General features: G+C 38.8%; 5 protein-coding genes across 8 annotated transcripts; 4 read left to right on the forward strand and 1 right to left on the reverse strand.

Moving 5' to 3' along the window:
• Window positions 1–2,508: 2,508 nt before the first annotated feature.
• On the reverse strand, window positions 2,509–5,065 carry LOC124203731. Its single transcript, XM_046600539.1, has 7 exons — window positions 4,904–5,065; window positions 4,674–4,796; window positions 4,282–4,603; window positions 4,061–4,215; window positions 3,797–4,001; window positions 3,484–3,735; window positions 2,509–3,418 (listed from the first exon to the last, which is right to left on the reverse strand). Exons 1-7 carry the CDS (start codon window positions 5,030–5,032, stop codon window positions 2,937–2,939), a joined length of 1,668 nt encoding a protein of 555 aa, XP_046456495.1. The 5' UTR covers window positions 5,033–5,065; the 3' UTR covers window positions 2,509–2,936.
• LOC124203725 (transmembrane protein 94-like) lies at window positions 4,916–13,317 on the forward strand. Of its 4 annotated transcripts, XM_046600525.1 has the most exons (24): window positions 4,916–5,003; window positions 7,004–7,102; window positions 7,167–7,295; window positions 7,357–7,506; window positions 7,566–7,896; window positions 7,960–8,229; window positions 8,290–8,496; window positions 8,561–8,725; window positions 8,789–9,014; window positions 9,074–9,332; window positions 9,563–9,646; window positions 9,794–9,884; window positions 9,952–10,166; window positions 10,232–10,643; window positions 10,705–11,120; window positions 11,176–11,375; window positions 11,434–11,537; window positions 11,597–11,710; window positions 11,772–11,866; window positions 11,926–12,346; window positions 12,412–12,676; window positions 12,747–12,840; window positions 12,911–13,093; window positions 13,165–13,317. In XM_046600525.1, the coding sequence occupies exons 3-24, from the start codon at window positions 7,192–7,194 to the stop codon at window positions 13,235–13,237; spliced, it is 4,479 nt and encodes a 1,492-aa protein (XP_046456481.1). In that variant the 5' UTR covers window positions 4,916–5,003; window positions 7,004–7,102; window positions 7,167–7,191; the 3' UTR covers window positions 13,238–13,317. The 4 variants fall into 4 exon arrangements, with proteins under 4 accessions (XP_046456481.1, XP_046456483.1, XP_046456482.1 ...); XM_046600526.1 differs by lacking the exon at window positions 4,916–5,003 and having other exon boundaries at window positions 6,815–7,102; window positions 9,086–9,332; XM_046600527.1 differs by lacking the exons at window positions 4,916–5,003; window positions 9,563–9,646 and having other exon boundaries at window positions 6,814–7,102.
• A 104-nt stretch (window positions 13,318–13,421) lies between these two features.
• Window positions 13,422–14,959, forward strand: LOC124203741. Its single transcript, XM_046600555.1, has 6 exons — window positions 13,422–13,534; window positions 13,596–13,678; window positions 13,743–13,925; window positions 13,990–14,321; window positions 14,381–14,588; window positions 14,657–14,959. The coding sequence occupies exons 4-6, from the start codon at window positions 14,160–14,162 to the stop codon at window positions 14,902–14,904; spliced, it is 618 nt and encodes a 205-aa protein (XP_046456511.1). The 5' UTR covers window positions 13,422–13,534; window positions 13,596–13,678; window positions 13,743–13,925; window positions 13,990–14,159; the 3' UTR covers window positions 14,905–14,959.
• Window positions 14,960–15,891: 932 nt separating this feature from the next.
• Window positions 15,892–16,798, forward strand: LOC124203744 (pro-resilin-like). Its single transcript, XM_046600558.1, has 3 exons — window positions 15,892–16,048; window positions 16,129–16,230; window positions 16,295–16,798. The coding sequence occupies exons 1-3, from the start codon at window positions 16,040–16,042 to the stop codon at window positions 16,565–16,567; spliced, it is 384 nt and encodes a 127-aa protein (XP_046456514.1). The 5' UTR covers window positions 15,892–16,039; the 3' UTR covers window positions 16,568–16,798.
• Window positions 16,799–18,167: 1,369 nt separating this feature from the next.
• On the forward strand, window positions 18,168–20,975 carry LOC124203743 (cuticle protein 7-like). The gene is made up of 3 exons (XM_046600557.1): window positions 18,168–20,237; window positions 20,324–20,443; window positions 20,512–20,975. Exons 1-3 carry the CDS (start codon window positions 20,232–20,234, stop codon window positions 20,818–20,820), a joined length of 435 nt encoding a protein of 144 aa, XP_046456513.1. The 5' UTR covers window positions 18,168–20,231; the 3' UTR covers window positions 20,821–20,975.
• Window positions 20,976–21,428: the final 453 nt, after the last annotated feature.

Below are 21,428 nucleotides of genomic sequence, written 5' to 3' on the forward strand. Positions count from 1 at the left end.
TATTTCCTTCTCTTTACCATGTAACCACGATTGATAAGGGATAATAAGGATAATAAGGGGTGTAATAACAGTCTCTAATTGTGAAGGATCTTGCATATTCTCCTCCTGAAACTCAGTGTGGGATACGACAAACTCAACATTCTTCTTAGGTAGATGAGGTGGTAGATGTACTTTAGTAGAGGTGGTTGTCTCTGTTGGAGCGGGAAATTGCTTAGCCTCTTCATGGAACTCAGTTTGAGATAGGCACGGTGATAGGACAATCTCATCATGATTCTCAGCTAGATGTAGGACTTCAGGAGTGATGTAAGTTGCTGTTCGTAATGGATATTGCTCAGCATCCTCATGGAACTCAGTGTGTAATTGTACTACCTTACTGATCTAATGAAATTTGTGGTAATAACATTAGTTGTGCATTCTATATTAATTGTTTATGATTAAATACCAATTCACTGTTGGTAGGACCAGAAATTGACGCAACTTTCTTGTAGCAGTGTTGTTGCTCAGACAAATTACATTCATGTAAAAATGTATGAGGTTGAAAAGGAAGGTAAAGTGTATCTTCAAGTGCATTTGCCTTGTCAGGAAACTTTAGTTCTTCTGTACCTGATTCAGAAGACAAATATTAAAGGTGTAATCAAGATTAGCTTATCTTTAAGTTGTAAATAACAATTGTTGTACGCTTCTACCTGACCAAGAGATGGAAAGGTTTTTGGAACCAAAAATGGATTTCGATCAGGTAATTCACAGAGGGATCAAGGTTTTCTTGAGTAGTGAAAGGTAGTCTAGATGTTGATTTCTTTCCAATGGAATTGTAGTTATGTTTCTTACTGAGCAATGTTTCCCCAACTGTATTTGTTTCTAATAAGGGAAAATTAATAATTACATAGTTTTGATACAAGTATCAATATAACTCAAACCTGTCTGTTGATATTTGACTTTGACTATTTTCACTTGACTTTTCATGTGCGACACGACACTGACGAACAACACACCTTTTTGTGGACATTTCAAAATTTAGAGCATTTTTCAAAAGTTTTAAAACGTGAGTGAAATAATCAGTCGGAAACCAGTATAACGTGTGGATAACAAAATGGCGTGAGAAAAACGAAAAACGAAAATTAACACAATTTCAGTAGATGGCCGCTGTTGGCGCTGAGAATAAGGTCTAATACATCGATACTTAAGCACATTTTCGCACTTTCGATTGGTAATCGTTGCTGCAACTTTGGAAAAATTTCCGAGAGGAAAATTTAACAGGCAGTGGTTAGACCATACATTCTATAGCTCTGATTATACATTTCAAATTACTCTATAAAAAGCAGAATGTTCTAAACAACGATAATCCTGAACATTTCTAAGATTAGATAAGTAATTCTATGCTTAAATAATAAAAAACCCGCTTTCTACTATCCCCACAACGTTAAAAGGACCCGTTGGCGCACGATCCTAATTTAGCGGTTGTGCAACTCAGCATCCCGAACTTGTCTATAACCCCGCTCTTTTTTTTAAAGATAGATACGCCAATTTATGTTCAGCGGTGAAAGTCTATAGTAATAATGCTATGCGTAACTGGGTAGAGTGACGGAATCGCACTAGTAACAGTTGCCATAAATAACAGCTTTTTTTTTTGCTCATAATGATACAGTGTTAAAAGTAAAGTGTTCCATAAGTATATCACTAATAATTTGATTGTTTAGTAACTCAAAAGTCAAAACAGTACCCATTAATAACTAGTTCTTTAAGTAAAATGTCTCATAAGAACGAAGTTCTTATGGTTCTTGTATCATAAGAACTTCGTTGCATTGATAAATTGTCTCACTAGTATTTCTGTTCACAAGTAACATCAGGTTAGGTTAGGTTAGGTTAGGTTTGGTTAGGTTTGGTTAGGTTAGGTTAGGTTATAAAGTTGGTAACTCCCGAATCACAATCACGGCGAAGCCGTGAACATCATATTATTATCATCCATGGCGAAGCCGTGAAATTTGCATTCGGGATCATCACGCGAAGCCGTGAATATCAATCTGGATCATAAGGGGTGTTACTGTTGATGCCTGTTACTAACGAGACGTTGTCGTTATACTACAAAATACTACTGTATCACTTTCCCTTTCCACACGAAATTTTGAAAAAGAATTATGAAACAATTTACTATTGACCATTTGTTTCTATGAAATAAATAAATTAGTTTAGAAAATTTTAAATTTCTACCGAACGTTATTATTTGAGGTACGTTTTACTAATGATACACTGTAGCCAATTTCAATTTTACTAGTGATACAAATTACTATAGTACGATACTTAAGCGCCTTTTTACTACTGCGATTCCGTCATAGTGATACGCACCCTTGTAACTGTGAAAAGATTTTTGAAAAATTCCAATCCGTTAACGAATTTTAGGCGAATTAATTTTCTCCCATTTCTAGTCCGACCGCCTTTTTGGTCAATCTGGCAATTAAAATTGGTTTTTTGTTTGTAACGTCTAGAGTTTTATGGATAGAAACTTCAAACTTGGCTTGTGTATTTAGTAAGTGTAATTACATCCACAGTTCAATTTTTGTAAAGAAATTTTTTCTGGACGAGTGCACAACTGAAATGGTAATTCGTCGGTAAAAAAATTATTTGAAAATTCCGATCCGTAGTTGAATTAGGGACAAATGAATTTTCTCTCATTTCAAGGCCTCCCGTTTTTTGTCAATCTGGCAATCAAAATCGGTTTTTTGATGGTCACGTCTAGAGTTTTACAGATAGAATTTTGAAACTTGGTTAGTGTATTAAGTAAGTACAATTTCATCCACAGTTCAATTTTCGTAAAGAAATGGCTACCCCTTAATGAATTGGAAACGAATGAGTTTATTTCCCTTCCCCCTTAAAATTCCCTTCCCCAAATTTTCGCGTCGACGTTCATTTTGCGAATTTTGGATTTTGAACCCAAAACCTCAAAGTGACGCCGCAATTTCCTCCTCCAACAGGAAACCTGTGAAATGGGTGTAGTGGTAACTGCTGTCATACAAATACGAGGATGAACCACCAGAATAAGAAAACGTCACCCAGACTTGATCGCCTGTTTCCAAGTTCAGCGTCGACTGGAGGATAAACGGACTATCTTGATAAACGGGGCCGTTATTCTCGTAAACTTCACTCGACCCGATTACATTCCCGTTCAAAAAAAGACGAGAATAAAAATCAACATAAGAAGATGAAGAATCAAGTTGCGCCACTCCCGTGAATGAGAAAAAATAAATTCCCGGTCGCGGGGCCGTGAATTTCCCCGATGTCAAATTCATGGCGTTTCCCTCGTTCACCCGCGCCAACTCGAACGGAATTGGAGTGTATTGGTTGTAAAATGAAGAATTTCTCTGGACGTAGAAATGGACGGGCGCCGATTTGACGTCGACGAATCCAATCCATTTCTGGAATCCTTTTCATCAATTATAGAATTAGATAATTGCTACTTAATAATTCGTGAAAATTTGAAACATTTACCCGCATCGTCCGGTAGTTTAGTGAAATCGCAGTAAACGGATTCCATTTTGGCCGATCCCATGACGGAATAAAATCCGTTCAGGGTGTGGCCAATTAACCACAAATCCTGGCACGACTTTGGCAGTCCAGTCAAAGTCACTAATCCGGTGCACACGAGTCGGCCAAGCGTGTGGACGCCGGATGAAGTTTCCAGTTGAGTTCGTCCGAAATTCAAACGAGTGACGGGCAGAACATTTTTGTCGGTAATTACACCTGCAAACAAAATTAATTTTATTCATTTTAATTCTGTACAAACGTGGGAACCGTAACACACCGTCGTCGACTAATTGAAGTGGTGAAATCGTGTCACAGTTGCATTTCACCGCTAAATCGACACAGTTTCCATCAATTCCGCACTGGCAGGTGTGAACTCCGTCCGTGTTACTTCCGGCCCAAAAGTATTGCGGATTTTCTTCTCTGTCGTTCCACCAGGAATAGGCGACGCCATTTAACTCGAATGGGGCATAGTTGCAATCATACTAATAATAAAATTAAGAATTAAGAACGTTAAGAATTAAACTGATCAACTGAAACTAACTCTAATCGACTGATGGCATTCAGTGGATAATTCCATCAAAGCTTTGATTTGTCCCATTGACGAATTGTAGTTGATGGAACGTGAATAACATCCGGCATCGGCGCAGTGGCCAACATTTAAAGAAGATTCACTATCGTGCAGAATTGAGGTCGATCCTGTTTTAATGGAAATATAATAAATCAGATTATATTTTTCTTTAATTGAAATTTTAACTATTTAACCTGATGTCATATCGCAGTAAACGTAAATTGGGTCATTGCCAAAACCTTGTCCGTCCGGATCGATCCAGTGCATTCCGGATGAAAGTGAAGGATCGGCCGCACGAAGTTCACTGCATGTCCTTGGGATTCCGCTCCTTCCAGTTGATCGAATTGAAATTTCTTTATTAACTGGAAATAATTTTGAATCAGTGGAAACCGGAAGTTCAGTCGCTTCCAACAGGGAAGTTAATTTTCTGTCTTGGTCCTTAATTTTGACTTCCAGTTGGACATTTTTTGCTTCTAGTTGAATTACTTTCAATGCCAAATCTTTTCTTAGTTCATTCTGTCATAGAAAAGTAAAAGTGTTTACCCACAGTGAAACTCTAAATCAAACTTAAAAGTATAGGATTTACATTTAGTTCAAGTTGCGCCTCCATTTGTGTCACTTTTCCCTGCTGTTCAATCGCTGTCGATTCCAAATTTTTCAATTGTTCAACTTTGGCCTCCAAACTTGTCACGACTTGTTTCATTTGAATCTATTGGCAAATGAAATAACATTAAAATTAGACATGAAAACAAATTGAATCGGATGATCGACAACAGAAGTGTCATTTAAAAAAAAGAAATTTAAATTAATTCTTACATAATTTTCCTTCAGTTGTAGGAATTCATCCTCCAAGGAAAAGGCAGCGCAAGTCGAACTCGTCGTCCAGCAGATGAAAACCAACAGCAAAACAACTTGGGTGAGTGAGGCTACAGAAAAATTGACCATTCTTTTGTTATAGATGAGACTGTGTTTTCCAACTGGGCGTGCGTTTCAATTTATATAGTTGGATCCTTTGTTGCATGTAACTGAAAGGTTACACTTGATAAATTGAGATAAACGGGTTTTTATGTTTATGTTTATATAATCCCTGTAAATAAGAAGACAAGTTTTCGATTAGAATTTTAAATGTCAGTCTCATGGTTTGATGTTATTTGTTTTGTACGTGGCTATAGACAATCTACCATTTATTGAAGTGGGAATTACCCTGCGGACTGGTCGAACGAGGAAAAGAGAAGAAAAATAAAACTAAATATAAATCAATATTGACTTGAATGCCCTGAAATTAGTTTAGGGTTGAAAATGATCATGACTCCACTTCAAGTTTTATCTTCGCACGTCAGCGACTAAAAAATAAAATACGCTGTACATTTTGATTAGGACAAAAGTTACAATAAATCATTTCCATCTTCTTCAATCCTTTGACAGAAAAGATCCAGTTCCGCTCAGTTGATGTCCAATTCGCTAAAACTGGCAATCAAAATTAGTTTTTCAAGTCCCCCGCTCTTATTTAAAAAAATAGATACGCCAGTTTATATTCACCCATACACAGCAACCGTGAAAAGATTTTTGAAAAATTTCAATCCGTTAACGAATTAGTTGTGAATGAATTTTCTCCCAATTCTAGTCCGACCCGCATTTTGTAAATTTGGCAATTGAAATTGTTTGTCTTTTTCTTGTCACGTCTACATGTTTACAGATAGAAAATTTGTTTGTGCGTCCTACTCCTTATTCCTTAATGAATTGGAGTCGAACGAATTATCTTCCCTCCCCTCCTTAAAATTCCCTTCCCCGAATGTCTGTGCCGACGTTCATTTGCAAGAATTTTTAATTTTTCGGAATTATAATGAAACTATTTTCCAACTCGACGTGCGTTTCAATTTATATAGTTCGACCCGCATTGTTGCGTTGTGTTTACTTAATATTCCTGTTGAAAGAAGATAAATTCAGCGATTAGAAATTTGACTGTCTGATGTAATTTGTTTTGCTCGTGGCTATGGACATTGGATTGGACAATCTAACGTTTATTGAAGCGAGGATTAACCTGCGGACTGCTCGAACGAGGAAAGGAAAAATAAAAACTAATACTGTAGATATAAATTATTGACTCAAATTAAATTTATTTTTCATCCTCGGGTTTTTACGTCATTTATATTCGAAAAAAAAAGAACTGAAAATTGTGTCCGAGATGGGATCTTCCATCTCTTTCGTCTTTTCCCCTATAGATTCTTATATAGACGGCCGGGATTTTATTCTCTGGCTCTCGCAGTGAATTTGCAACGATGTTGTTTCGGTTAAACTGCCAAAGGAAAAATTTAAGAATTTAAACTCGAGAAATTGATGGGACAAGGTGGCGAACTCTTCTCTCGCCAGCCTTTGGCGTCGTTATCAATCCTATCGCGCATCTCCTCTGCCGAGTGTCGTTTAAAAACAAAAATTTAATTAAAAAGCTTTTTTCGTTCATTAGGGTTCGCCGTCTCTCTTACAGCAGTAGCCAACTTTCGAGTACTACGGCGTTCAACAATGTCCCATCCGTCTTACGATGATAATAATCGGTCTGACATGCCCCAACGAATTTATCTGTTTTTTTTTTTTAATTGTTAGTAGTTGGTGTGTTAGTAAGGGTTAGTACATCCATAGTTTATATTATTATACAGCTAGCAATTGTTGCTCTCCCCGAAAATGCATTAAGTTCGCCATTTGGTCGCTAGATGAGGCATTGACAGATTTTAATCTAGTCGTCTGCTTCAATTCACAACATAAACATTCGACGTGTTTAGCAATCACGGAAGTTATTTTGTGTTCATGCAAATTGTATAGTAAAATTTACAAGGTCTTGGCCATCATAATGGTCTTTCCGACGTTCGACGTGATCGCTTTAGGGGCCAGACGTTCCCATATTTACTTTCTTTATTATAGGTTATAATGTTGAGTCGGGAATACGTCCTGCAGAAACTTGGAGGGCATTACCCTTTTAGTCAAATTTGAACTTGAGATTACAATTTTGAAAGAACACAGGTTTGATTTACTGGAATAAAAAGACCCAATATTGGTATTTTAAAGGCTTGTTTTTTTCCCCCAGACGTGCAGTGTATCTTATATACAGGATGGAGAAGAGAGGGCTCAGCACATCAGAGGCTCTTCAGATATTATTGGATGACATGAATGATGTTATAGAACAGGATAAGTTGCAGGATGTCAAACAAAACAAGTAGCTTATTTTTTAAAATTATCAAATCAAATAAAGTAATTCCTATTGCTACATTTTTCAGATTTGCGAGCTGCAACATGCTCTTTCGTTTAATGAAAACATCCCTTCAAATCAGAGAGCCGTTGTGCACTTTCAACTGGATATCATTATCAGTCCTAAGTGCTGAAGTGATAGCTATGCTGGTTGCCTACGAGATTCACGATTATCAACAGTAATACTTTCAACAATAATGGCCAAATCCTGTATTATTAATTCCCATTTCAATATTAGATCACAGGCATTATTGTGGGAAGCTGTCTTACTTTTATTATTGGCTGTGTTCAATTTTTCATTCGCTTGCTGTGATACACGCTTGCGTGTAACTGAAATGCGCACTCGAACCGAGTGGCTCCGGAATTTTGTTAATGAATGGAAACACAAATGTGAATGGAGCCCAGAGAATTACCCTCACATCCATAGTCCACAGTCACCTAGCATAACTTTGCAACCCACCATAAGAGATGGAAATATAGTCAACCTACCTTGGGCTCTTCTAGTAAAGGGAGATGTAATAGTACTTCGACCCGGTCAACCTGCTCCTGGACGCTGTAGAAATGTAAAGGTATTACAAAAGTGCAAACTAAATTTTTCCAACCACGAATCTTAATAAGAATTTTATTTACAGACTTTAGGTAATGATGAATCAAACTTTGTGTTGGAGGCGGACGAAATTTATACGCCACTGACCGACTCGGACAAAGCGGGTCCGTTTAACACGCCACTATTGCGCCGACCTTTACCTTGCACTTATTGCGTTCTCGAAGAAACCCCTTACGTCCATTCAATCCAAGTTGCTCTGAAAGAAGCTTTGAATCGGCCCACTGGCGTTCTTCATAAAGAAAAATTTTTGTGTTTTGCCGTCTGTTTGGAGCAGTTTATCGCCCCAATTTTTCTGGTGAGTTTATTATTGTGTTTCTTTGTTCACTAAGCTAATGAGTAACTTTGGTTTAAATAGGTCCTTTTACTAGTGTTCAATGCTGGGCGCTACTTTTACTTTTCAGATCACCTTAGTACCGGTCATTGGACAGAAATGTTTCTCGTCCAACCCTGCCTAGTGGTGCTTCCTCTTCTTCCAATTATTTTACCTGTCGCCTGGCTCTTAATCAATGTCTATGGCGTTGCCCTTATTCTTGCTCTCTTCTACACAGCGCGTCATTACAAAGTAAGTTGATTGTCAGTTGTTTCAAATTTGACAAAGTCAATTAATTTTCATTTATGACGCTCAGGTTAGCAACGATCCGTTTGAGGATGCAGAAGTCACCGCCCCAACTCATTCTTCATTCTGGATCAAATGTAAAGAAATGAAACCTTATTTCCTAGACACATTAATGGGTAGGGGCAAGTCACCCTTCCGCACCGGAAACATTTTTCAAACACTATCTTCTGTCACGGTAATGAATTGAAACATTCAAAAAATTAATCATTCATTTAATTTTGCCTCTGATTGGGTTAAGGCACTTTGTTGTGTGGACAAGAAAGGGATTTTATCATGGCCCAATCCCACGGCGGAGAAAATCTTTTTCCTGCGAAATGGCTCATGGGGACATCAGCAAACTGATTTTAAAGAAGAAACAGTCACTCTCAAACCCAGCAGCACAGCGGTTGGGGCCATTTTAAAAAAGGGGAAAGATAGCGCTAAAAAGACGCGGAAGCGCTCGAATAAGCGGAATTATGCGGAACGTAATTATCATTTAATTACAGCCGTTTTCTTATATTTAGAACGCCTTCAAATCCTAAAGAATTCAATGTAGATGTTCGAAGTAGCTACGAGACTAGAGCAGAAGTCCTGGACTTGAGTCACGACTGCACCGCACCTTTCCGTCTCCAGTTTGACGATCCTTCTTGGCAGCAGTACATGGGATCGTTGAAACCTCTAGGTCTGGCCATCCTGTTGAACACCTGTAACCCTTCTACTCAGGAGCGATACAGCCAGTTCTGTTCCCACCTTGCCTGTCTCAGCAAATTCCACGAAGATACTGTCCCGGTTACAAATCGACGGTATGACAGTTAGATCTCTTTGGCTTTTATAGGCTACGCAATGCATCGTGCAACATATGCTTCTGCATGTTTGCCTATGATTTTTGTCATAGTTTTTTAGCATCTAGTATACTGGTGCCCAGGAACGGATGATAATAATAATTTAAATTATTTGTTCACGTGTGGTATTATTGTTTATTATTGTATATAGTATATAACTACATCGGAAGCTTGATTTTTTGGATCTGTAGAGAATGGGATGAAGTACGAGCTCACCTGAGCATGTGCGACAGTTCGCGTACCACCGTTGCGATGAATAACCTCTTAACACATGGGTTGGTTTTTTGTTATGTTTGCTATGATTCTGTGTGCCTTTCCGTTTGTGGCCTTAATTTTCTTGTCCTGTTTTTCTTTTAAGTTTAAAATCTCATTTTATTTTTAGATGATTTCTGTTGTTTGACATTAAATCTTACATGTTACAGTTGCCTGTGTGAATTGGCCAAACAAATTGGTTTCCAGAATACTGCCCGCAACATTTTTTCTTTAAAAGATCAACTTTTCATCTTTCGACATGTGAGTTTCTTTCTGGGAAATTACCGAAGACAATTTTTGTTAATGGAATTATTATATTTTTCTCCAGCAAGCGGATCCTTCCAGTCGCAAGGACAGACTGGCTCGCAGCTTGTCTCTTCCGAAATTAAAATTTCCTTTCCCGAATATGGTCGGTGTCTGTGTTCAAGAATCCAACACGGGCCGGTTTCAATTACTATCACAAGGTACAGGTGAAATTCTATTGGATGCCTGTGTCGACTACTGGAACGGTATTGACCTCTGCCCACTGACATTGGCCGATAGGTATTCTGAATTAATTTTAAAATATTTTCTTTAATTTAAATTTAATTTCTTTGGGGGTTGGACAGGAAGAGGATCCTCGATTTCTACAATCGCAGTAGCTTGACGGCCTATTGTACAGCTTTCTCTTACCGGCCGGTGGATGCTCGCTACCGTGAAACAACTGTGTGCGGAGGAGCCGAGTCACTGTTTCACAATTCCGGAGTCTATTTGGAGTTGCCTACGGATAGTTCTCACCTCTACCATCCACAGCGAAGCCCAACACCGGAAGGCAATGAATCGCTCTCGCGCATCCATTCAGACGGCAACCTTTATTGCGCAACAACAACTGCCGGCTATTATTCGAGATCCAACGATTCCTCCATGGCCGAATCGCCAAACGAACCTAGTCCTAATTCCCCGGAAGGTGTTTTTCAACTCCAGTGCAACCAGACTTTTGTCGGCATGGTCACCATGCAATATCAAGCCAGGACTGATATGGTATAATTCGATTTTCTTATATCTTGAATTGAATTGAATTGTACATTTTTATCCGCTCTAGGTTCAACTGATCGAACAGTTGGACAAGTCGTCGGTGCGTTTCGTTCATTTCAGCAAAGAAAACGAGCTGCGATCGCGAGTCTTTTCAGAGAAAATGGGTTTGGAAAGCGGCTGGAACTGCCACATCAGTCTACTTAGCGAAAACGATGGCGAAATCAAAGAAGAAGGGAACGAGGAAATGACCAAGCGGCGCCAGAACAAATCGTCCATGAGCTTGTTGAACAAGGACGAGTTTGGTGCGCTGAACGTCTCTGCCAAGAACCCGCATTGCCTGAGCATTTCCGCTCCTAGCGCCATCAACATTGAAATGACTCAAGTCAAGTTTGAAGACGAGATATTTCTTCACAGCCTGACGGATGATGATTCCCAGTCGGAAAATTCGGATACTGATTTACTCAAAGATGAAGATCGAGACAGGTAAAGAATTGAATGAAAAAATAGTTCTATTTGTTTCTAGTTTTGTTTCTTTTAGATTATTTCACTCTCAAAAGAGTCCGGTATCGGTGAAAACTCCGTCTCCGCAACGGCACAATTTGGTGAACTGTTCCAGTAATAGCAGTAGCCCATCTCTGGAGCGCTGTAACAGTCGGAGTAGAAGTAGCAGCAGCAGTAGCAGCAGTAGTAGTTCCAGCAGTAGTAGCAGTTCGAGTGTTTTACTCAACGTCGTTGGGGGTATGAAATGCTAATTAAATCATTAATTGTATCCCGAATTAATATGATTTGCTATCAGGAGTCGGTGGCAGTTGTTGGGATTTAAACTTGTCAAGATCACAGAGTCACGTTACGGAAAGTACAGAGCAGAGTGCTCCAGTAGCTTTTGACCTTACTAACCGGGTGAGTAAACATCTGATTAGTTTTATTTAAGGAATTTGTGATTATTTGCTATTTTTAAGGCTAAACTTCCAAGAGGAATTGAAGAGATCCGACCGCATATTGAAAATGTTGACAATGTTCCTCTTTTGGTGTCTTTGTTCACGGAGTCTACTCCCGCCGCTGCAAGAGAAATGGTAAAATAATTTTAAAAAAACTAAATCCAACGTTCCGTATTGACTGTTTGGGTTGAAATAGATCAAGATAATGCAGGAATATGGAGAAGTTGTGTGCATTGTCGGTTCCTCTGCATCCGCCTACAACTCCGCCATCTTCATGCAAGCCGATGCCAGGTATTTTAATTTTAATTCGATGTTAATGCGACTAAATCATGTACTTTCCTTTATTACAGTTTGGCGGTGGAACCGCTGTACCCTCAAGTTTGCCAGCAAGTGCCCGTCTTCTCTTCTTTATCGCAGACAAATACTGTGTCTCCCGCCGAGTTGAGTCGCCGCCTCAATTCACTTCCCTGTGCGCTGTCTTTCCATCGGGATGAATTATCCTCGTTGCTCCATCTTGTCCTCGAGGCCCGTCACGTTGGCTTTTGCCTGCGCAATGTTCTTCAGTTATGGGCAGCCTCAATCGCCTCTCTGTCTACCGTCCAACTAGGAGCAGCTCTGCTCTTCCTTCCACCCATTTTCACGGCTGGCCAAATCCTTTGGTTTACTTGCGTCATCATTCCTCTATTGTCCATCAGTCTTATTGGTGCTCCTACCGATCCTGGCGTTATGAACGTCGCTACCGGAAAAAATTCACGAAAAGTCGATAAAGGGGTAAATTTTGATTGAACTTTTATATCTTCTCGCGACTATTAATGAGCTTTGATTGCATCTGATAGACTTTCAAGTTCGTTTTGTGGAGCTATGGACTCAAATTCTTCCCATCGATGATCGTTCTCCTCATCTTTTATGGCGCATCACTGCTATCCCTCTGCTCTTATGTCAGTCCCGACTGTCAAACGACATCCAACTGTTCGTGGGTTTATCCATCACGTAATGGAACTGTAGTGAAAGGGCTTTGGTCTGGCTGGGGAGAGCCGGCTCATCTGCCTCTTTTGTACACTATACAGCACAGCACCGCTTTGGCCTTTGTTATTTATCTAGGTATTCCGACTTAACTGATTTTTGATCAATTTCCGGCTTTTAACAATTTTTGTTTTTCATCTTTTTATAGTTTTTATATCCTTGTCGTTTGTTCATCGCCAATTCCACTTTTGGCAAGTCAATCCGTTTAGCAATCGATTGTGGATCGCTTGTTCCGGTGTCGTGTAAGCTTAAATATTTAATTTGATTATTTGATTCCCAAGTTAATGTTTTTGTGGATTACAAATACTGTAGGAGCATCTTGCAAATAATCTACTTTTCAATCGGCACCGGGGCGATTGGTGCCTATTCGACGACCGATAATTCGTGCCCTTCGACCAGTTCGATATCCGGTTTTCCCCTTCCGGGATGGCTTCTCCTAGTATGGCCAATTCCCCTCATCGGGCTTAACGAATTGGTCAAACATTATGAGATCAAGTAAGCATAAGTCCTCATGTAACACCTAGAAATATGTTGTTTACTATGTATTTGTACTCTCTAAATTGCAGGGTCAATGTCCGGCTTCAGAAGAGAGCTCGCTTAGAGTTTGGAACAAAGCTCGGAATGAATTCCCCTTTTTGAAAAGAAGAACAACATGACGTGATTTGTACGCTTGTGTAGTTTGCCAATTTGCTGATCTCTATATTACAAGACGAAAATGACATATATTTGTCAATGGCCTAATTTATTTTTTATTGATGAATAAAAGTTCAACTTAAATGTGTTTTCGTTTTTTTAAATAACCACGTAATCGTGGTGGCGCCACTGCAGTTTATTGGTACACTAGCAGACAGAATTTCTTCCAGAAAAAGCTGTCATGATGACAGTCATGTGATGTTGATATGGAAAAAGACAAGCTGATTAATAAAGTTTCCCAAAGTATTTTCTGGTTTTGTTTTCGGATTTTGTCGAATTTTAATGTTGAGTTTACTTGTTTTAGATACCGGTGATATATTTTCAAGGTTGTTTGATCATAGACCGTTTCTCAACGGCGAAGTTCAACATTTCCTTCGGGAATTTGAAGTATTTTTGTAACTCTGAATTTGAAGTTAAAAATACTCGATTAATAAATTTCTCTTTGAAAAAGGAGAAGAAAAAATCTACAGACATTGGACTCTTGCTGAAAAACTGTGAGAAACTAACAGATTTGAATGACTTATTGAACACTGTTGTTAGTGACAATACAAAAGAAGCAATCTCAAATCTTGTGGAGAGTGTTTCAAAAACTACTGCATCTATTGAAGCAGCTTCTTCCCCGAAGCCAATTGAAGTAGGTTGTGTATTTAAAATTTAAATGTTCATTAATATAAACACAAATATTATCTTATCCATAGGAAAACAGATATCTATTAGAAAACGAATTGTTGCGTCAGAAAAAGAGAGAATTTCATAAGGAAACCAATAAAGAAAAGTTGTCATCTCTTGATAGTCATTTGCAAGAAAAAGAACAAGAGTTAAGAAAACATTACCAACAGCTAGAAGAAAACTTAAAAATCAAGTTATAATGGCGTTAACAATCAACCCATCTAAAGCACTGAGTGAATTCATCAAATCACTGCCGGAAAAAGATGACTACCCACCAAATTTAAAAGAGTTACGGAATTCTGAAGAAAAAGTCTTGCTCACCAACTTAGACATGAGATGGATCGGGAATTACATCAGAAAGGTACTCACCAGATATCACTTCCATTGAACTTTTCTAATCAAACTTTTCTACTTTAACAGATGGAGAGTCCAAAAGTATACCTTCATGAATTAATTAAAGGCTGTGACGTTGTGATACCGTCGCCTCCACCAGATCCTCCTAGAAATAAAGAACTTGAAGCTCGGATCGTGCGATTACGCAAAGAACAAGAGCAGCGAGTGTACAATAAAATGATTCAAAATGTTTCTCGCACACCCGAAGGCAAGGAGGAATCTTTTGCCGCCGAAAGTAAGTCCAATTGAACGATTTTCCAAACTATTTCCAGCTAATTAATTTGTTTTTCAATTTAATCACAGTGAAACTTATTAACTCGCAGCTGATTGAAGTGCTCGGATTTGCTGTTTCTTTGTTTGCTGCCTTTGCTTTCGGTTTCACCGGAATCAATTACATGATCGGACCACTAGACTTCGGCATTCGAGCTCTCTTGGGTGTTGTTTCCGCTTTGATTGTGGCCATCGCCGAACTGTATTTCCTCGCCAGAGTTCTCGGTGATTACGAGTTTTTCCACTTCCAAAAGCAAAAAGGCAAATTGAAAATTTCTTAGTATTTTTTTTCCATCTGTATTTTTGCGTTTCGTAATACATTTTCTTTACATACTACACCACTCTTGAAACCAAAAGAGAACGGTTCTCCGCAGGTAGACTAGAGAATATTCGTTACGGATAATTTGCGCTTCCCATAACTGGGAAAAAGATTGTAACACGATTTGTAAGTTTACAGTTTGGCAAGTGCTTTCCCTTTATGTGGAACTATAGCGCGATAAAAAATGGCTAGATACAAAGTAGGCTACTAGGTGAAAGTTTGACAATGACAAGAGTGAAAATCATTTTTTTTAACAAATTGCAAATTGCAAACAAATGGCGCGTGCTGTTCGCGGAATTTTCGTTATGGAACTTTTCTAGTCACGTCAAAGCTTAGGAATTGGTTCCCAGCGATTCTTGTTACTTAGCGGCGCTCCAATAACGTCGCATCACGAAAGGAAGTCAGAATGAGTTTGCGAAAACGGATTCAAGTGGTATCTGGACCACATTTAACTATAAGCAAATTCCAAATGTTGCTGGTACACGCCAGACAGGCTGTCTGCAATCGGTATTCGGGTATTTCCTTGTATTTTTACAACAAGATTTTACAACATAGACAATGGAAAATCCACATAGTTGAAATAGTAAAATAATAACATTTTATCGAGCTTTTTGGTCGTATTCTCATAAACAACATGGCGATATCAAATTCATTGTTGGGCGGGGGCGTTAAATATTGCAGCAACAAACTCCGGGATAAGAAAATGTCGATTAAGAATATATCCATAAATAGATCAAAATCCAGACGGGGAGAAATGGTTACCACCTACTGCGTGAATATAGGTGAAGTGATGCCATCTGCGGCGCACGATCTTATTGTAAAAACTGACAGAATAACGTTAGACTTCATAACAGTCTGTTATTGGCAATTTTGCGCGATGGGAAGCAAAATAGACGTAGGAAAAAGCTGATATAGAAAGGAGAAAGAAGTAAGAAGTAAAAAACAACTTTCCACCGCAAAAATCATTCGTCCTTGCCGCCATATAGAAACGCCCGGCAATTGTTAAAAGCTCATCCCCAAACGGACGGATATATAAGGCTGTGCGGATTGCTACCAAAAGCATCAGTTCTTCCAGCTCCATCCACTACTAAACAACAATGCATCAGGTAAATGATTCGCTTATTCTCAATACCAAAAGAATTCGGCTGATTTAACTTTGATTCAATTATTTTTGAAACAATTTTAGTTTGTCGTCGTCGTCGTTTTCGCTGTTGCAGCTTTCGCAGCTGAGCTACCGTACCCTAAACCACAAGCAGCTGGTTATCCCGCTCCCAGTTACAACCAGGAGGTAGTAATATGATTTTATAATTTAATTCGACTAAATGTTGTTAACAAGATTGATTTCTCCTTAGCCCCTGATGCCTTACAACTTTGGTTATGCAGTCAACGATGCTCCAACTTACAACAACTTTGCTCACCAGGAGACGGCCGACACCAAAGCCGTGACCGGATCTTACCGTGTCGCTTTGCCCGATGGCCGCACCCAGATCGTCACTTATAAGGCCGACGAATACGGATACGTTGCCGACGTGAAATACGAGGGTGAAGCCAAATATCCTGAATACAGTAAACCAGCTTACCAACAATCTTACCAACCGGCACCAGCCCCCAGCTACAAACCCTGAACACTTAAGTCAGAGCGTTTGATCGTGTTTGATAACATCAACATATTAGCCCTCAACTTGTATACATAAATCCCAACTATAGATACCAAATAAGCTCTAGAGATAATCATTCGGATAATACGCGAATCAAAGAGAATGTATTACCTGATTTCCCTGAACAGTTTTGAACCCCCAAAATGTGAAATTTGCATGCAGATGAATCAGAAATAAAATTACAATTTTACCTCTAAATAATTTTATCTACTAATTAATTTTCATTCTTGCGTGTTAACACACGATTTTCCAAAACAAATTTGGTTGTTTGCAAAATAACCCGAGAAGTTCATCGACAGATTAAGAATTAAACATTACTCATTACTGTGTTGAAATATTTTCGGTTAGCTTTCCAATTTGTTAAACTGATCTAATAAGAATTTTCGCAACAACTTGGCTTTCTGATGAAATGAGCGTAATGTTAACATGAGTGTAATATTACATATATTACGAAATGACCGCCATTCCCGCATTCCGGCTTCCGGCGGACCGTAACAACCGAAGAAGTCTAAAGTAAAACTGGCAACTTCGATCTTTAATTTATAATTAAATGTCAATTACACAATTCCATCAACTTGGCAAGTATTTCAAATAAGAGTAGTGTCAAATCAAATCCTCTCTCTACAGTGCTCATTGTTTAGACTTTGATGAGTGATCTAAAAGGCTTTCAAGGTAAGAAAAATAAATTGCTTGTGGGTTTATTGGTGCTCTGTTATTTAGGTTTTAGTTAAAAATTAGGAAATGTCTGTTGAATGGACATCTCAAATTATCTGTAGCTAAAAGTTTTGATTAGAAAATGGTTACCTAATTCAAGTTTAATTCCACATAGAATATAGTTTGCCATTGAATCAAGATTTATTCTGTACGTCCGTCATCAATCAGACCGTGATCAGGTGACATGTCACAGTTCTCGGTTTTTAATTTGATAGCTGCGTAGGAAACTTACATTTGCGTGAAAGTGTTGCAAATGAGAATACTCTCTAGTCGTATAATGACGTGATACGGTGATAGTTATTCCTAATTAGGAGGCGAGGACGAAACATTGGTAAACTGGTTTATTGCCCCAACTATTGTGTGTTTTGCAAATTGACGCAATTAACCAAATTGCTGTGGTTTTCTTATCTACTGAAACAAGCTTAACGACATATAACCGAGACTTGATTCCTCTCATTAGTGTGTTTAATGAAGACAAGAAGTTGAGTGGTGGAATAATTACTGTTGGCTAACAAGTTTTTAACCGGAGATTTAAACAAATCAGCTGATAGTACACTAAATGATAATGATGGCAAAACATGTAGACATTAACAATTGCAGCTTTGACATTAATAAAAAGAGAACCGTTTATGTAATCAAACGTTCCAAAAAGTGAAAGTAAAATATTTCGTCAATAACAGTCGATGATTAAGTATTTTAGAAAAATAACAACCGAAGAATTGCGGTGCTCGAACGCGTTCGACTTTCATCGGGCCAATGAAGACGAAAGCTTTCTTTTTATTTAAAAGCCATTTAACCTAGCTATATAGAGGTAGTACCGCGCTTCATAAACTATGTATCTTTCTCGATACAGTTCGGCTGAATCTGCTGTACAGCTGGATTCCCGCGTGCGTGCTTGAATTTCGTTCCGCTGCTGAGCCGTGGCAATCTCCAAAGAAAACAAAACAGTCTGACGCACTTGAAACAATGTGAAACTTCCACTTCATCTTTGAGAAAAGATATTATATATAATATCCAGGCGAACACATTGTCCTTCTATCGTGGAAAATGTATATAACTTGAATGGCTGACACTCGTTATTTGTGACCTGTCGGATTTTTTAAAAAATGTCTTGTACTATGATTGAAGTAACACAGTTTTGTTTGTGGTCTGTACCTATTTTTGCCAGGAAAGTTAAGAAAGCGCTTCTATATATTTGCAGTCAACCGCCGTTGAAAATGCTAGAAAATTGGGGAGGGATAATTGCATGTAGGCTCAGATGATCTATTTGAGTTTTGCCACGTCTGCAATTTATATTTTAGCGGACGTCGTGCGGGGACAACATCTCATATTGACCGTGAAGGTGCCAAAATGTGTTATGCCATACATGGCTTAAATTGCTATTTAGTATCACTCCCGACCATGAAATCTATCGACTAAAATTGTTGCTTGTTTTCTTAATGACATTTCATTAAAAATTGTAATGAACATTTATCATTACAAATCATAGTTTATGTAGCGGCAATTAATGCGAATTTTATTGCGACCTTGTTCGAGATCCTTTTGACGCGAAATTCTCATCTAAATTTTCATAATTGGTTTCAAACGGTTAATTTTAGACTCTTGATTTTTATAGCCGGATATATATTCCGAGGGTAAAAGAGAAAACGATTATTCTAGGTGTGGTGTCTAGGGAAAATTGGCAAACGTAAGGGTTTGCGGAGGACGCCAATAAGAAAAGGGAAAATGTTGGGATTGAACGCATAGCTAATCAACCGATGCTCACGTCATCTGTGGGATGTACTCCTTAAAAAAACGCTCTTTGCCAAAATTAATTTCTCGTAAAGCTATAAAAGAAGCATCAACAAGATTTTGATCAAATAATAATAGTCTTGATTGTTTTAATTGACAGCTCGACTTGTAACCGCACCGACAATTTGGATCGCTATAAAACAACAGGCTATAAAGAAATTTATGCCAGAAACCAGCATCTGTTGCCGCCAAACGATGTCACTTTCCTTCGTGCAGCCATCCAATAATTTGTGTCGTTGCGCTTCTGCCCGCCGAGTCTATAAAAATACAAGTCCGGGAGATTGCGTATACAGACGACAGCGGGATGATGAGAACTGGGATAAGGACGCGGCCTAGACAGTCGTGCATGATGAAAATTCATTTGGTCACGCTTGAGATTTCGTCTCTGTCCAGCAGGCCGAAGAGCGGCATATCAGTATTTACGAGTATTTGCAGAGCTTGCTCCTGTGTAGTGCAACGAGAGAAAATGACTAGACTATATAGTTACATGTATAGCTGCATTGTTATTTAGCTCAGATCTATAGGCAGGGTTGTATTTACGCAATTTTTCGTTTGCAATAAGCCCTTGTACCAGATGACATTACGGTCGATTGGGATATACTATCACGTTTTACCTCTAGCGGCTGTTAATTGAGCCTGTTGTCAATAAAAAGTGGTTAACATTAAGGAATAACGAAAGGCTGTTACGTCAGCGTTTTTGGGTATCAGTGTACGAATGAACGGGATTCATTCACGCGTGAGATATTCAATCATCATCAGCAATGAAAATGGAGAGTGGTCATAATTTTGGATAGGCGGAGCTTGGTCTGTGGCTTCTGCAAGTTTAAGACCCATCACGTTTCATCTTTAGCAATTCCCTTTTTTCTATCTTATGGCTGAGTGTCCAATAACCAGCTAGGCCATGTCGACATTTTAAGTCTTTTAGGCCCATCAGACCACAAAATCCCCGCCCAAATGGCTCGAGCTGTGAGTCAACTCCCACATATGGAAAACAACCTTGAGGTAATCAGGTCTGTCAGCTTTTAACGTATAGCAGTTGGAATTGGCCGCTATATAAAGCCGAGCTGAATCCACTTGAAATCATCCAGTTGTCTTTTCAACAACAGTCCTCACTACTAACAAGAAAATGAAGGTAAAACAACAGCAAAACTATATCCTTTTATTCTAAAATTCTAAAAGAATTTCACATTTAAATTTCAAATTTTTATTTTATTACAGGTTATCATCGCTTTAGCTGTTTTGGCCGTTGTTGCCGTCACTGCCCAATACCCCTCTTATCCTTCATATCCTGCACCGGCTTATCCTAAACCATCCTACCCCAAGCCTTCTTACGACTATGTGAGTATAATTAATTCCATTCATTAACTTGATAATCCAAGTAATTTAAAATGATTCATTCCATTTAGGCTCCCATTCCGTACAACTTTGCCTACGCTGTCAAAGATGACTACACCTACAATGACTTTGGTCATCAAGAGACCAGCGATGGTTACGCCAAGACCGGGAGCTATTACGTCCTCTTGCCAGATGGTCGCATGCAGACTGTCAACTACAAGGCCGACGAGAACGGATACGTCGCCGATGTTTCGTACAAGGGTGAAGCCCAGTACCCAGAGTACAAGCCGGCCTACTCCAAGCCCGCCTATCCCAGCTACAAACCGGCCTACCCCGAGCCGGCCTACCCTAAACCTGCGTACAAGCCCAGGTACAACTAGACAGTTGCAGCAGAGCAACTTGCAAAAGAGCAGCAGCTCGTAATGCCCGAGATTATTTTATGAATATATAGCAGCTATACAGTACGAAAATAACAACTCATTTGAATAACAAACGTGATACAACGAAAATTCAATACAAGAATTAAACATTTAAATGGAAAGATGTTTTTGTGAATGTATATACTCACTGGACGTGAATTTATGATTTGAAGGAAGAGTATAGAAGTAATTCGATCGTAGTCTAAATAATTGCGCTGCTTTCTAAAGAGAGAAATTGATGACACATTCTAGAAATATCAAAAGTCTATTTGATGTTCCCACTTTTAAACGAATGGCTTGTATGAAGCTGTCGTAATAACGGTATTAACTAGCGATGCTGAAGACGGATAGCTCAAAAAATGTTAAGAGCTAGAAAAAGAAAACGAGCGCATCAGTTGGTTGATACCGAAAATGAGTTTACTTTGATGATCAAACCGCAGACACGAAAGGAAAGTGAACATCAGAAATTCAGCCACGGTCTGTTCAACTCGGACCTTTTCTCTTGAGAACTGTCGATTCACCATGGTGGCGGCCGTTTTCCCACATTTCGTGCTGTCCTCTCCATCTTC

The sequence above is a fragment of the Daphnia pulex genome, chromosome 10 (genome assembly GCF_021134715.1).
Source record: "Daphnia pulex isolate KAP4 chromosome 10, ASM2113471v1".
Classification (NCBI taxonomy): Eukaryota; Metazoa; Arthropoda; class Branchiopoda; order Diplostraca; family Daphniidae; genus Daphnia; species Daphnia pulex.

Excerpts from the sequence above, each read along its gene's own strand:
- LOC124203725 (XM_046600525.1), top strand. The coding sequence starts at position 7,192 with ATGGAGAAGAGAGGGCTCAGCACATCAGAGGCTCTTCAGATATTATTG. Across the intron at positions 9,333-9,562 it reads GTCCCGGTTACAAATCGACG|AGAATGGGATGAAGTACGAG; the intron begins GTATGACAGTTA and ends TTGGATCTGTAG. Across the intron at positions 12,347-12,411 it reads CACGAAAAGTCGATAAAGGG|ACTTTCAAGTTCGTTTTGTG; the intron begins GTAAATTTTGAT and ends TGCATCTGATAG.
- LOC124203741 (XM_046600555.1), top strand. The coding sequence starts at position 14,160 with ATGGCGTTAACAATCAACCCATCTAAAGCACTGAGTGAATTCATCAAA. Across the intron at positions 14,322-14,380 it reads TCGGGAATTACATCAGAAAG|ATGGAGAGTCCAAAAGTATA; the intron begins GTACTCACCAGA and ends CTACTTTAACAG. Across the intron at positions 14,589-14,656 it reads GGAATCTTTTGCCGCCGAAA|TGAAACTTATTAACTCGCAG; the intron begins GTAAGTCCAATT and ends ATTTAATCACAG.
- LOC124203743 (XM_046600557.1), top strand. Across the intron at positions 20,444-20,511 it reads CCAAGCCTTCTTACGACTAT|GCTCCCATTCCGTACAACTT; the intron begins GTGAGTATAATT and ends CATTCCATTTAG.
- LOC124203744 (XM_046600558.1), top strand. Across the intron at positions 16,231-16,294 it reads CTCCCAGTTACAACCAGGAG|CCCCTGATGCCTTACAACTT; the intron begins GTAGTAATATGA and ends ATTTCTCCTTAG.
- LOC124203731 (XM_046600539.1), bottom strand. The coding sequence starts at position 5,032 with ATGGTCAATTTTTCTGTAGCCTCACTCACCCAAGTTGTTTTGCTGTTG. Across the intron at positions 4,797-4,903 it reads TACAACTGAAGGAAAATTAT|ATTCAAATGAAACAAGTCGT; the intron begins GTAAGAATTAAT and ends ATTTGCCAATAG. Across the intron at positions 3,736-3,796 it reads ACTTCAATTAGTCGACGACG|GTGTAATTACCGACAAAAAT; the intron begins GTGTGTTACGGT and ends TTTTGTTTGCAG.